This window comes from Trachurus trachurus (genome assembly GCF_905171665.1).
Source record: "Trachurus trachurus genome assembly, chromosome: 10".
Lineage (NCBI taxonomy): Eukaryota > Metazoa > Chordata > Actinopteri > Carangiformes > Carangidae > Trachurus > Trachurus trachurus.
In genome coordinates this window covers 21,507,878-21,523,190 of record NC_139894.1, presented here as the reverse complement: position 1 = coordinate 21,523,190, position 15,313 = coordinate 21,507,878, and the positions used below count along the sequence as shown (strand labels likewise).

Here is a 15,313-nt window from a genome sequence, read left to right as displayed (position 1 = left end):
TTGCAGGCAGCTCGCCTGAGCCTGACAGACCGGACTCGGGGCTCTATGACACGGCTACGCTCCCTGCGCGGCTCCGCCCCCTGGCGCTGACGACCCAGTCTTTAACTGTCAGTCACGTCGGCATGCGAAGAAGAAACAAAACAACCTCCCCGAGTTGAGTTTTTTAAGATAGCGGGGAGGAAAAGTCTTATTTCAGCAGTGTCCGTCGTTTCGCACAGGCAGAAAGATGCCACAAAGTGTCCGCGTAGCTGCTCGTAACGTGGGGTAACGAGAGGAGGCTAACTAGCCTGCTAGCTGAGTTAGCCTCAGTCTGACAAGCGACGACCAGCCTGAAGCCAGCTAACTGCTTAACTTACTCCCCCAGAACAAGGTAAAAACTGAGTGTTTTACTTCCATCCTACCTGTAATAATACAAGCTGATGTTTAACATGCGGTACGTTTAGTTAGCTAGTGTAAAGAAAGGCGCATTTTGTTGTGAATGTACACGGTTTTGTAAGTTAGGTAACAAGCAGACGACACCTGGGGTGAAGTTTCACCCAGTCTGTAGCTCAGTTTGCTGTTAGCTGTATTAACCCGGGCTAAATGCCGTGGAAGAGCAAGAGAAACTGTTTTACTGATCAAACGTCACAAACCGGTTCAGATTTCCTTGTAGATCAAACTGCTGCGTTTATCTGATGGCCACTCACTGACTCGGTTAAAATGAACAGGTTTTTGTTACAGGTTCAGTGAGTGAATTTTTCTCCTCGGAGACTTTGTTTTTTTGTTTTTTGTGTCTTAGCTCTTGTGATCTTTCATTTCAAAGACCCTCTCTGGGAACAAGTAGTGCCCAGTCATGGTGACTCAGTGTCCTGCTGGTTTTCTGTCCTTCCTGTCCATTAATGGTCTGCATTCATCCCAAATTTTAATTACAAAACTCTACTCTGTTTGAGATGACATGGCAGTCAATACATCCAAAGACTGGATGGCAAGGTGGCACTGTCTGGATGCCTGTCAGTGCTCAGGAGACACAGACATGTTTCATGGAAACACTGAGAAGAGAAGTGGCAATTGAATAAACTTTATGTCATGACTGTGTAAAGACAGTGATGTTATCTCTAATCATTTGTACCCACAATTGTAGTTTTAATGACAATGGTGTGTTGGTTTAAGATTTAATCTGTTTCTGTTTGAAATCAATGGTGCGCAAATAATACCATTCCCTTTGAACAAAGAAACATGAAAGTTAAAACCTGCCAACTCCACTATCACAATTTTTTTTTTTTTTTTTTTTTACATTGTTTTCATTCTTGTACATTCTGTTCTGCTTTTTGTCAAGTGACAGTGCCAGAAATGTAAGATGTGGTCACAGGCTATATCTGTCTAAGTGGTCGGCCCAGGAATTTATCTTTTGTTTCTTTACAGGTGTGTTGTTTGACTCTTTGCCAATTTTAAACTTTCATTTCCTAAGACTGGCAATAAAGATTAGATTCACAGCTTCAAACTTGTTAATGTTTGCATTTTATGGGTTATTTCTTTTTCTTGCATCAGCAGGAACAGCTTATATTTGTAGTAGACAATATGACTAATTCATAGTACCATTTAACCACATTGCAAAATGTGTGAGAGTCTTGCATTGTCTTTTTCTCCCCTTTATCCTAATAATATAACATGACTGTCAGATTATGTTTTAGTAGCCCATTTCATATTACATTTCCTGACAAGAGCCGGGCTGTCTCCTTCCTATTTTCTTCCTCTCTTTCTGATGTTTTCAAGATGGACAGTAAACTTTGTATTTCTTGTTTCCTTTCAGACTAACCAATCATGACACAGAAAGTTAATCCGTGTTCAGTCTCCCTTGGAGTGGAGGGCATGACTTGTGGCTCATGTGTCCAGTCCATAGAGCAGCGCATCGGCTCCTTCCCTGGAGTGATACATATAAAGGTAAACGCTGTCTTTGCAAACATTCAGGAACAAATTTGGTTGTATTTGGATTTAGCAATTTTATCCCATCATGTGCTATTCTTGAACTTTGTTGACTGAAAGTTTCTTTGGCACTTCTGTTTAAAAAAGAGGATCTGAAATGATTGCCATGGGTGGATGACATAACCATTGTGCAGTCTATTTTAGCATTAGCACCTTGAGGACAGGATACATATAATCTAAACTTTTCTGCTCAACCTAATGCAGTTTTATTCATCTGACATTCTTACCCCCCCGGGACTAGCTGGTCCGATTTACAATAAATCATTGGGGTCATTAGGGGTAGTTAAATTACAATAGTCGTGGCCTGCTGTATTGTTTGTTGTGTGTTTACCCCTCAGGCTGAGGTTAAATGAGAAGATAATGTAATAATAGGGTTCCAGATTGAGCTCTGCCCTTTGCAGGACTGTGACAGCAGGTCAAAATGAAATCTGTACGCGCAGGAAATGTCATTTGCGTCTGAAGAGAATCTAGTGCCTGGGTCGCCTTACGGTAATCAATATAGACATTCTGGGTGGAGCCAATAGATTTTTCTCGGTAGAACAGTTATCTCCTCGTTCTCAACTTTCTCCTGCCCATCTTAAAAAAAAAAAAAAAAAAAAAAAAAAGGTTAATCCAACAGTCAGGCGCATGCACTTCCTCCTAAACCCATACTGTGGTTTGTAATTTATGGCTCAGTCAGGTGATCCCCCTCATAGGGTCACATGCTTCTTTCCTGCTGACTCAACATGCTTACCAAGACCACAGACTTATTTCACCACTTTTTTTATATTTTAAAGCGTCATTGTTACAACAACACATTCACAGTGTAGCAGTAACATTGATGCAACCAGAGGGGTTACACAAGACAATAATTGACCTACGACAGTATCTAAATTTAAAAAATGATTATTCAGGAAAGTATTCTGACACTGATTACTAATATCAGCACTTTGTCAAAGGTCGATAAACCGTCATTGTAAGCCCATGTCATGTATAACGAGCTTACTCTACTGTTTTAAAAGAAAACTCTAAATGGGCTATTATCAATCTGTAGAGGGAAGTCTGCTGTCTGCATCTTTATTTTTGATAGGGTTATTATTCAGAGTGTTAGTAGAACAAAAGGCCTGAGTGCATTTAAAGGGATACTTCACTCAAAATCAATAATTCACCAATTTTCTACTCAACATCTTGCCAAGGAAGGGTTTGGACAACTTTTGGAGTCATCAAAACGCTGGCAACGGATTTTCATATAAAGGCGGCGGATAGAGCTCACTTTTGAATCGTTCAAAACACGCACTATGAAACATCCAAACACCTCCATACAGCTCGTCCGTACTGACCCAAGTGTCCTGAAGCCGTGACATGAAAAAGTTGTTCGGAAAAAAATTATTTGATCTCTGTTTTTATCCTTGTTGTAGTAGTAGCTCCCAGTAGCTCTGTTGATATTGCACATGCGCGAGATTTGCTGCGAGATATTCTTCCATGTTTACATCATACAATGACGAACAAACATCTTGCAGCAAATCCTGTATTTAAAATATCCCTTTAAATGCTCTCCTTGATTGCTGAACTGATTTTTGTTTTCACACGGTGACTTATTGAACCTATAACCCAACTTTTATTTTGTAGGTGTCTTTAGAGCACAAGAATGCCACTGTCATATTTGACCACAACCAGCAGAGTCCAGAGTCTCTGTCAGAGGCCATTGAGGACATGGGCTTTGAATCAAGTCTATCAGAGTCTGCCGCAGCCGCACCCGTCTCGGCAGATACCCATCTGATACCCACCACTGGCCTGACACCCGCAGCCCAAGAGGTGGCTTCGGAGAAGTTATCCCAGATTCAGGGTGTGCTGGACGTCCGAGAGAGCCAGATGGGCCTCAGTGTCACCTTTGTTCCCTCCCTGACTTCAGTGCTGCAGCTGAGCCAGATGGTGGCCAGCGTAACTTCTTCGGAGATCCCCACGCCCAGCAGCCCCGCGCAGAAAGGGCCAACCTTGTCTCCATCTCACAGCAGGGGAGGAGGGGCGGCCCTCCTCAAGTTATGCATTGAAGGAATGACGTGCCACTCCTGCACTACCACTATTGAAGGGAAGATTGGAAAACTGAAAGGGATTGAAAAGATCAAAGGTAAATGCACCTGACCAGTTCATGAGCTTGTAGACGTGTCACCTCAGAGTTATGGTTCTGTGTAGGAATGCACATCTGTCATCATCTCATTTCATAGGAGTCATGTAATTGTGAGTGCCAGTCCCTTTTGTCTGTGGGCTCACCACTGACAGGTTGCTCAGTAGGATTTGACCATGACTCATGAAATCCTTTCATTGGTATTGTAGGATTGGATTGCAGGTTGTCATAGGATTACGTTTGCTGAGTGCAGAATTATCATTGTGTGTAAACTGGCTGTATAGTATACTGCTGACTGTATCCTGTAAATTCTAGTTATGTTGTTGACAAACCAGAGCTCAGTAATAAATTTTATCCTTGACCTCATGACACATTTTTACAATGACAGATGTGCAAACACGTCATGTAAGCAAATTAACTTTAAATCATAAATTGTTCATTGATTGTGAAACTCTGCTTGTGCTTTCATCTCCTACTCTTGTGATATTTATTTTCCTTTATGCTGTGTTTGTATTTTGACTTTGTCATGTCTTAATTATCCACAGTTGTTTTAGAGTCTCAGGAAGCTACAATCGTCTACCTGCCTTACCTCATCACTGTCCAAACAATCATCGACCAGATTGCTGTTGCTGGCTTCAAGGCTTCTGCTAAGTCCAAGCCCCGACCTCTGCAGCTGTCCCCCAGCGAAATTGAACGTTTAGCTGATTCGCAAAGACCAACAGTTTCCTCGCCATCAGAGACTTCAGAGGAGACGGAAATCTTCATAGACACAACACTTGTAGCACTCAGGGTGAAAGGCATGCACTGCCATTCCTGTGTGGTTAATATTCAGGACAATATTTCTATGCTGCCCGGGGTCTCCACTGTGCAGGTCTCTCTGGAGACAGAGAAGGCCTCCATCTGCTACGATCCTCTAAAGGTCACAGTGCCTGAGCTGCAGCAGGCAATCGAGGCGCTGCCTCCGGGAAACTTCAAGACCCAACCCTGGGACTCCACTGGCCCCCTCAGTCCTGTATCCATCTCGCCTACACCTGCCTTGTCAACACAACACATCCAGGCCAAACTCACAGCCTTACAGCCCTGTTTTACCCAGCCTCTTGCATCTGTAGTTAAAATTCGCATTGAAGGCATGACGTGCAATTCCTGTGTCCAGTCCATTGAAGGCATGATCCCCCAAAGGAACGGGGTGGTGTCAGCCCAGGTCTCCCTGGCTGATCACCAGGGGGTCTTTGAGTATGATCCCCTCCTGACTTCCCCAGAGGAGCTGAGGGAGGCCGTAGAGGACATGGGCTTTGATGCCTTCCTACCTGGTAAGAGAGCAAGTTGTTGAATGAGCTAGTTTCAGCACCATCTGTAGATAGTCTCAGGCTAAACTACCGGTTTCTGCTGGATGCCTCTTATTTGTTTAGATATCTCCTTCTACTGTACAAGTGGCTTCTGTTAACATGACTCTGGTAGTAAGGGTACTTGAAGTGCAAGGTTAAGACATCACAGATAACAACAAACAAATAACAAATATGTTCCCCACAGAGACCAATTCCCTGCTGCCTGCACCAGATGCCGGTCGCTCAAAGTCTTCGAGCCCAGCACTTGTAAAAGATAAGGAGCTGGACAGTGACTTCCACAGAGACATCCCCCAGGGACGCAACAGAGACAAGAACTCAGCGAAATGCTATATCCAGATCGGAGGGATGACCTGTGCTTCCTGTGTGGCAAACATCGAACGAAACCTTAAGAATGAACCTGGTTAGTAAAGACAGTAAAATATTTTCTCATTTCACTAAGGACTAGCCATCTTATTGGTTTCACGAGGAGCTAAAGAGAAAATCTTTAATGTTGTGCAGGTATCTACTCTGTTCTGGTGGCGCTAATGGCGAGTAAAGCAGAGGTGCGTTATAACCCTGACGCCATCGACCCTGTGAAGATAGCCGAGTGTGTAAAAGAGCTGGGCTTCACTGCGTCTGTGATGGAGAACTATGAAGGTTCGGACGGAAACCTAGAACTAGTGGTGAGTGAGCGCAAGGTTGTACTCACAAGACTCATTCATTGCAATGATATATTTCTACAAAATGGAATCCATAAATAAACATTTCCATCAGTGTCTGACAAGGATGTTGAATACATGCAACCTTCTTTTCAGTAGATGAAAGGCATCACACCAGTTCCTCACTTCATACCCTCTTTAATATATTTTTGTTCCTTTCTCTACTTGTGCTCCTCTTCACCTTCTTTCAGGTCAGGGGAATGACGTGTGCCTCTTGTGTTCACAAAATTGAATCCAGCCTCATGAGAGAAAAGGGGATTATATATGCCTCTGTTGCCTTGGCAACCAACAAAGCACACGTTAAGTACGACTCGGAAATTATAGGGCCGCGAGACATCATCAAGCTGATCGAGGTATTGCTCCTGCCTCTGACTGTTATTTATGCATTTGATCAGTTATTTTTGTCAGTGCTGCTTATCGCTCGTTGACACCAGGTCAAATTGTAACAGACCAGTGAATCAGTGAAAATGTTCAAGCATTTAAAGTATTTAGTCACGATTGATTTGATCAGTAATTTGACTTCTATTTGTAGAATCTCGGGTTTGAAGCGTCTTTGGTGAAGAGGGACCGCACCGCTAGTCACCTGGACCACAGCAAAGAGATACGACAGTGAGTCAGTTTTGTGTGCATGTTTATGTGTGTTTGTCTTTTTTAATGTCTCAACAACTCTAATGTGTCAGCTGGGTTTCATAAGAAATTTAACTGGAGCTTGAATTCCTGTAATAGAAAATAGTTTATTTTTAAGAAAAGACTCAACAAATTCCAATTTAGCCACCCTCGCCTAACATTACTCAGTGGTCTCTGGTATGACAACACCCAGTTCCTCCCATGTAGCCTTGTAACAACAAACATCTGGCTCATTCGGCCCAATATCTAATAAGTTACTGAAGCTGAAGCTGTGTCACATTTAATGAGACAATTTGAAATTTTCTGTGTACAAAAGCCTGGACCCTTTATGCTAAGAAAAATCTCTAAATTAATTCTTCTTAAAGGCTTTTTCAAACTTCATATAAGGGGAAGGACAATAAGGGCATCACCTTTTTGTCATATACAATATATATGAAAATGCAAATGTGTGAATGTATTATTCAGCATTGTATGTGTGATGTATGATTAATTTGTCCTGGAACTCAGAAATCGATTTCTAACACAAATTTCACGTTTCAAGGTGGAGGAAATCCTTCCTGGTGAGCTTGATTTTCTGTGTGCCTGTGATGGGCATGATGATCTACATGATTATCATGGACCACCAGATGAGTCTTTCACACCAACACAATGCAACAGCGGAGGACCGCAACCATTACCACTCGGACATGTTCCTGGAGAGACAGCTGCTCCCAGGCCTCTCCATCATGAACCTCCTCTCCTTCCTCTTTTGTGTACCTGTACAGGTAAATCAGTGGGAACTTTTGAGACGTCTCTTTCGATGGTAACACAGGAACTTATTAGGGAGAATAAAAGCTTTTCTGTTTCTCCTCTCCTTAGTTTATCGGAGGTCGCTACTTCTACATTCAAGCCTACAAAGCACTGAAACACCGATCTGCCAACATGGATGTGCTAATAGTTCTGGCTACCTCCATAGCCTTCACCTACTCATTCGTCATCCTAATTGTGGCCATGGCAGAGAAGGCTAAAATCAACCCCATCACCTTCTTCGACACACCGCCAATGCTCTTTGTCTTCATCTCTCTGGGACGCTGGCTGGAACAGATAGCCAAGGTTTAAACATCTAACAATTGACGTCTAACATTTGAAGAGCCTTTTGAAATGTTTATAATTAAATTAGAAATGTTTCACTCTCCCTGCTTTTTTCATCCAGAGCAAGACGTCTGAGGCTCTGTCCAAACTAATGTCTCTACAAGCTACTGAAGCCACTGTGGTCACTCTCGGCAGTGACCAGTCTGTTCTCAGGTACTTGTTCTCTATATTCACCTTGTTTTTTGGGATCGTTCATATCTTCATTTGGTTACAGATGACCACCACTCCTATATAAATGTTTGCATGGCATAACAAAGGCTACACAAAAGGCCAAGCTATTTCCCATAGTAAGAATAACACAAATGTTTACTCAGCTCCACCCAGCATACATAATTAAACTCCAATTTTACTCTTACCTGTCTTTAGCAAGTTATCGTCATCTGATTTTTTTTCTCTCCAAGATTGTCCAGTGTTCATAGGCAGACGGAAAGCTTGCTGTGAAAATGTTTGCATTTTTTCTTTTTTTTTAAATGGAACAACATGAATAATGAACATCTACACTGATATCCATATGTGTTGTTCAGTGAGGAGCAGGTGGATGTGGAGCTGGTGCAGAGGGGTGATGTGGTGAAAGTCGTCCCCGGAGGAAAGTTTCCAGTAGATGGGAGGGTCATCGAAGGTCACTCCATGGCTGACGAGTCTCTTATCACAGGTTGGTCACATTACATGAATAATCATGACATCAAAAGAGTTAATTAGTAGCCTTTGTGAGTGTGGTGGAAATGATACGCTAAAATATAAGTACGGTATTCAGGCAAAATGAACCAATCCATCCAATCAGTTTTATTCACTTTCCTGCTTCAACTGGTCCTAATAACATGTCTGTCTCTCTAATTCGAAAAAAAAAAAAATGCAACAAACATAAAGACAGATTTGCATAGCCAGTCTAAACAGAATCTGGCGAGGATTGGAAAAATGTAAACAGACAGTTGAATAAATACTCAAAATTAACTCCTTGCAATATAATTTCATACATTCTTGCATCCCCAAAGATGTCCCACTTTCTTTATTTTTTATTATTCAATCAAAGTAAATTACTTTAGATTATGTGAATACCAACTGTGAGCACCAGTAAACATTAGGTTATTATTTGAGCTGTGGCTGCTACTGAAGCACCAGCATTCACCAGCTCCTGGGATCTGCTGCCTTGTCCTGTTGTGTTTTCTGACCAGCTGTTGCCTTGTGACTCCAGGTGAGGCCATGCCAGTGACCAAGAAGCCCGGGAGCACAGTGATCGCTGGCTCCATTAATCAGAATGGCTCTCTGCTCGTCAGCGCTACACATGTTGGCATGGACACTACACTGTCTCAGATTGTCAAACTAGTGGAGGAGGCTCAGACCTCAAAGGTAATTGTGTGATTTGAGTTCTGCCGTTAGTACCTGTAACATTAGGTAGGTGTGTCATTTCTGACATTTTGTTTTTTAGGCTCCCATCCAGCAGTATGCAGATAAGATCAGTGGCTACTTTGTGCCCTTCATCGTTGGGATATCCGTTCTTACGCTGCTCGCCTGGATCATCATTGGCTTTTTGGATTTCTCACTGGTGGAGAAATACTTTCCTGTGAGTCTTTTTTTTTTCAGACTGAATGTCTGACTGTATATTTAGTGCGCCTGATAATGTTCCTTACAACTATTCAACTTTCTTATCTCAGCTAAAGGTAAAGGCCATTGTAAATAATTGGAAACAAAATTTGACAGCTCTCTTTTCTCCCTGCAGGGTTACGACAAGAGCATTTCCAGGTCCGAGGTTGTGATTCGCTTTGCCTTCCAGGCCTCCATTACAGTGTTATGCATCGCCTGTCCCTGTTCCCTTGGCTTGGCAACCCCGACAGCTGTCATGGTGGGCACAGGGGTCGGAGCCCAAAATGGTATTCTGATAAAGGGAGGAGAGCCACTCGAGATGGCGCACAAGGTTTGTTAATGATGATACTCTGGTGCTCCTGATACTGACAGTTATGTAACAGATCAACCGTCAATTTAAGCACATTATGAACAGATTCTGTCTTACAAATCCACATCAGTTTAGATAATATTAAAACGTTTATGATTCAGTCTGACAGTACTTCTTCCTGACTTTACTCATATCCCTAACGACGTGCAGGTCCAGACAGTGGTGTTTGATAAGACTGGGACCATCACATACGGCGCTCCAAAGGTTATCCAAGTCAAGATAGTTGTGGAGGGGAACAAGATGCCTCGTTCCCGACTCCTGGCCATCGTGGGTACAGCTGAGAACAACAGCGAACACCCTCTGGGGGCAGCTATCACCAAATACTGCAAACAGGTCAGTCTCTACCTTCATTCATTCATTCATAACCTTTATTTAAACTCGGAGATATATTGAGGAGTAACCTCATTTACAATATAGCCGAGATGAAACATAAAACACACAAGGACAGAAGACAAGACATTTGAAACATACAAAAACATAACAGAATACCAGAATATAAATTGAAACATAGTTAAAGGGATAGTTCAACATTTTGGCAAATTGGCCCATTGCCATAATCGCTATAGTCATAGCTGTAGGTTCATTACCTTTAATTGTAGGTGTAACCTATTTTCAGTACGGCGGAGCGCAGCAGCAGGCTGCTCAGAGCTACACTATGGAGGCTAATGGAATTTCTTGGTTTCCCTCATTAAACTCATCAAATTCAACATCCCAAAACTCCACAGCGCTTTTGTAGACAAGTTGTGAGCTGCACAACCACCACGCTATGAGATAATGACGGAACGATACGAAACGGAGCCGTTTTCGAGGTAAATTCATACAAAACCGCTGATGCGCGTTGCGTTCAGGGACAGTTTTTCAGCAAGCAGTCTCCGTATTTACCCTGTATTTACCTCGAAAACGGCTGTAGCTTACACCTACAATTAAAGGTAATGAACCTACTGCTATGACTATAGCGATTATGGCAATGGGCCAATTTGCCAAAATGTTGAACTATCCCTTTAAAAGCACGAGCAGTTAGAGGTAAAATAAGATAGTAGATAGTTATGGCTTTAAATTGTCCCATTGATAAAAGTGAGGTAAGTTTCAAATGATTCTGCAGAGTGTTCCAGGTTGTAGGTGCACAGTAAGAGAAGCTGGTCTTTCCAAGCTCGGTGTTAACAGAGGGAACCTGCAGTGTGAGCCAGTCTTTTGAGCGTGTGCGATAGGGACCTGTATTGAAAGATACTAGTGAGTTAATATAGGATGGTAAGAGACCAGTAAGAGCTTTAAAAATAAATAAAATCCAGTGTCGATCACGCCTGGTAGATAGTGAGGGCCATCCAACTTTGGAATACAGGTCACAGTGATGAGTGTTGTAGCTGTCGCCAGTAATGAACCTCAGGGCTGAATGATAAACGGTGTCAAGTGGATGTAAAGTTGTGGCTGATGCATGCCTGTATATGATGTCTCCATAATCTAAAACTGAAAAGTTGCTTCAATAAGTTTCTTCCTGCACTCCACTTTCTGTAAATCTCACACGACTAGTCCTCTATATTACTTAGATTTGTAAAATGTGATTTAAACATTCATTTCCATCTGTGTGCAGGAGCTCAGCACAGAGTCTCTTGGCACGTGCACAGACTTTCAGGCGGTGCCAGGCTGTGGCATCCGATGTCACGTCAGCAACACGGAGACCCTGCTGAAACAGGCAGACAGTGACAGCGAGGACAACAACCAGAGGAACAGTGTCCTCGTCCAGATCAGTGACACCCGGATAACCACAAGCTCACATCCACTCATCATGGATCCACAACCATTGAGTAAGTTGTGAAATGCAATCCTCCTAACACATTGTTGTTGTCATGCACTGATAATAATATTACGTGTCATTCAACTGTTCCATTGTTATAATCAAAAATAGAAATAGTGAATTCACTTTTATAGTTCTGTGCTGTTGTCTAACCCATGTGCTCTCTGTGTTTAGGCCTCGTCCAGACAGCCACCTATGTCGTCCTTATCGGTAACAGAGAGTGGATGAGAAGAAACTGCCTGCAGATCAGACCTGAGACAGATGAAGCAATGACGGAGCATGAGCGCAGAGGACGCACTGCTGTTCTAGTAGCTGTAGACAGTGAGTAGTGCTGATTGATATGAAATCTAATTCTACTATCTTTTTTTCTGTTTTATCCTGCCCCTCTAATTAGAGTTCTTACCTTCTCTGAAATCTATACAAAGGAAATTGTTGAAGTCTTGTTGTTAAACATTTATTTTTTTGCACAGACATGCTGTGTGCAATGATAGCCATAGCTGACACAGTGAAACCAGAGGCCGAGCTCGCGGTACACACTCTGACCAACATGGGTCTGGAAGTTGTGCTAATGACCGGAGACAACAGCAAGACAGCACGGGCCATTGCTGCTCAGGTATGAAGAATGTGGCTGTATGAGGTGTATTAAGCTCGAAAGGGAAATGCACCCTGTTTTTTTTTTGGTGTGTGTATGTGCCTCTTAGTCTGAGTCTGTGCCTCTTCTCCAGGTTGGTATCAGGAAAGTGTTTGCTGAAGTGCTTCCCTCGCACAAAGTGGCCAAGGTGGAGCAGCTACAGCAGGCAGGCAAGAGGGTAGCCATGGTGGGAGACGGCATCAACGACTCACCTGCTCTAGCCATGGCTGATGTGGGCATCGCCATAGGAACTGGGACAGATGTGGCAATAGAGGCAGCAGATGTGGTGTTGATAAGGGTGAGAGTTTGAGCTACTCTATCATGAATGGATGTATCTGGTTTACACATCAGCGGTTTCATAAATGGCTATCAAACATGGTATTTCTGCCCAGCAAAACTGAGGCAGTGTGAATTTGCAGTATCATGGTAAACATACATTTTACAACACAATGTCATATTTATACCAAAGGTACAGTATTATGCAAGTGATTGGGATTGTAATTCGTCTCATTTTGATTTAAATTCTTCTGCACCTTTTTTTTTTTTACCTGATTCGACCTTTTGAATGAACAAAACTGTTGCCTTATTTTCTCCAATGTGTAGATTTTTCTGCAGATTGGATATTACTTTAAACCCTTTTGATTTTATAGAAACAAACAGTTTAATATTTGCACCTTTTTCATTTAACCTTTTTTTTTCCTTGTGCACAGAACGACCTGTTGGATGTGGTGGGTAGCATCGACCTCTCTAAGAAGACTGTCAAGAGGATCAGGATCAACTTTGTATTTGCTCTCATTTACAACCTAGTTGGCATTCCCATTGCTGCTGGTAGGTGGAAGCAAAAGATTACTAGATTTACATTTTATCATCACATTCAAATCATTTTGACCACAATGGTGAACTCTGTCTCTTTACAGGCGTGTTCCTTCCCATCGGTCTGGTCTTACAGCCATGGATGGGCTCTGCTGCGATGGCACTGTCTTCTGTCTCTGTGGTTTTGTCTTCTCTTCTACTCAAATGGTAATGAGACATTTAATGTTTTCATTCCCATCTCTGTGCTTAGCTGTTCTCCCTTTGAGTCTCACAGTCACTTTCTATATTTGTCTTTCTCTGTTTCCTTGTCTAGTTACACGAAGCCCAGTGCAGAGAAGTTGGAGGCTCGACTGGGTAACAACAGACGGCAGGCCAGCCTGTCTGATGTCAGCATCCACATTGGCATGGGCGAGATGCGTCGTCCCTCCCCCAAACTGAGCCTGCTGGATCGCCTTGTCAACTACAGCCGTGCCTCCATCAACTCCCTGCGCTCCGACAAGCACTCGCTCAACAGCTTGGTGCTCAGCGAGCCCGACAAGCACTCTCTGCTGGTGGGGGAGACGCTGTGTGATGAGGAGTTTTGCTGAATGTCTACAGCTCACGTGGACCAGCTGTTACTTTTCTATGCTGAAGTAGACAGTAACTGCATTTATTGAAGGCTAGGCCATGGTAAGCTGAAAGGGTTACACTGAATAATGGCCCATCCATCTGCTGTAGGTGCCTCGGGGCAGCACTTTTGACTTGAAGAGAGCTTGTATTCCCCTTGCTTTCTTTTAGCTCAACCACCGCATCACATGCTCTTCAGAGCCTGCTGAGATGATCTCCTCTCCTCCCGTAGCAGACTATCTTTTGTTGAGGTAACGGCCCTCGGGCATGTTTTCGACCAATCCTTTGACACTCTGATCCTCTGAAACTCTGCGCAGGGGCACGAGGCATCTTCAGAGCCTTTAAGCAGATGTCCACATCCAGGGAACAGAGCGATGATCAGCTGTGCCACTGTGGGCGTTTGCCAGTACAATCTTTATCATCTATCCAAAGACATTTTAACAGTGGTGCCCCTTGTAAGTGTGGACACTACAGAGTTATATTTTAACTAATTGTCCTTCAATGGAAAATTACAAGACACTGTTGTATTATAATATTCCAGAGTATTTATATTACCCTTATTTATCTTTTTTTCCATTATGTCCTATGTGAACAATGAAGTTGTTGAATCCAAATGCCAATTTTTGTTTTCCATCTCCCAAAATGTGTAATTACTAAACCAGGTAAGACAAAAACTCAATCCACAAAGTCTTGAAACCCGCTGGAAACTAATTTCTGTGTAAAATGCCAGTTAAGTCAAGTGCAAAATTAAAGTCTGACCCAAGTGCCAATTGAAATGCCACCTTGGCAAAGTCCAACACATTCCAAAGATAGCACTGTAGAGGTTACCTTGGACAATGTGCACAAAGTGTGAACAAAGATAAGGTCAATGACTCAAAGCAGAGGAGAGGAAGACCGACTGTGAATAGTGACATGAGCTACAGAAGACTATAAAATAGTTTTAAAATTATGAAGAAGTGACGATGTCTGTCTGTGAATGTGAACACTGTTCATTGTTAAAGTTAAACAGAAGTTGTTACATGAATGACATTGTTAGTGTTTGGATTGCCTTGCTGCAAAGAGAAGGTCTGTGTTATGAAAAGGCTCCATTGTAAATGAGTCTGTGCTCTTTGAATGTCACAGCAAGCAAGGTGGTGTTACTGTTTTCTAATGCAACTTTGTTCATCTCTCTGCTTTTCTGTATATGATTATATTTCTCTCTGATACACTTCAAAGAAACACCTTTGAACCCAGGGGAGCTGGAAACACAGCAGGGTCGTCAGACTAGACTAGACTAGCTGTGTCTCAGCGGTTCCACCAAACAAGTTACTGACGAACAAAAAACTCAGATGAATTCAGTTGCATTTCATGAAATCAAATTGTTCAAGTTGCAAAATTGAAATCAACCCAATTACATTTTGCACTTGTAGACGGTGACTGTTCATTCGACTATGCTTTAGATTTTCTCTTGTGAAGTGATTACAAGTGATTATTATTTTTCACATTAATATCTGCTGTGTAAAATCACGAGGTAATAATCATAGTTATTCCTTGAAATTTCTGTCCAAACTTCTAGTGTTTCTCTCTGGTGGTGAGAAGAAACAGGAATCAGATTGTCCTGCCACTTTCCAGAGATGCAGTATGTTCTGTAGCCGTCACACCTTCTGAATGTT

At 42.6% G+C, this 15,313-nt stretch overlaps 1 protein-coding gene across 1 annotated transcript; it reads left to right on the top strand.

Annotated features, from left to right (window-relative positions):
* Positions 1–228: 228 nt before the first annotated feature.
* atp7a (ATPase copper transporting alpha) lies at positions 229–15,271 on the top strand. The gene is made up of 23 exons (XM_083980158.1): positions 229–370; positions 1,790–1,920; positions 3,571–4,069; positions 4,612–5,376; positions 5,597–5,812; positions 5,911–6,074; positions 6,302–6,463; positions 6,643–6,719; positions 7,279–7,501; positions 7,596–7,829; positions 7,930–8,021; positions 8,393–8,520; positions 9,061–9,215; positions 9,295–9,429; positions 9,586–9,780; positions 9,970–10,152; positions 11,408–11,621; positions 11,786–11,932; positions 12,082–12,224; positions 12,337–12,540; positions 12,953–13,070; positions 13,160–13,262; positions 13,369–15,271. Exons 2-23 carry the CDS (start codon positions 1,801–1,803, stop codon positions 13,640–13,642), a joined length of 4,551 nt encoding a protein of 1,516 aa, XP_083836284.1. The 5' UTR covers positions 229–370; positions 1,790–1,800; the 3' UTR covers positions 13,643–15,271.
* The last annotated feature ends 42 nt before the right edge of the window (positions 15,272–15,313 follow it).

Coding starts and splice junctions, on each gene's coding strand:
- atp7a (XM_083980158.1), top strand. CDS start 1,801: ATGACACAGAAAGTTAATCCGTGTTCAGTCTCCCTTGGAGTGGAGGGC. Junction 6,720..7,278: donor CACAGCAAAGAGATACGACA/GTGAGTCAGTTT, acceptor TCACGTTTCAAG/GTGGAGGAAATCCTTCCTGG. Junction 9,216..9,294: donor AGGAGGCTCAGACCTCAAAG/GTAATTGTGTGA, acceptor TTTGTTTTTTAG/GCTCCCATCCAGCAGTATGC.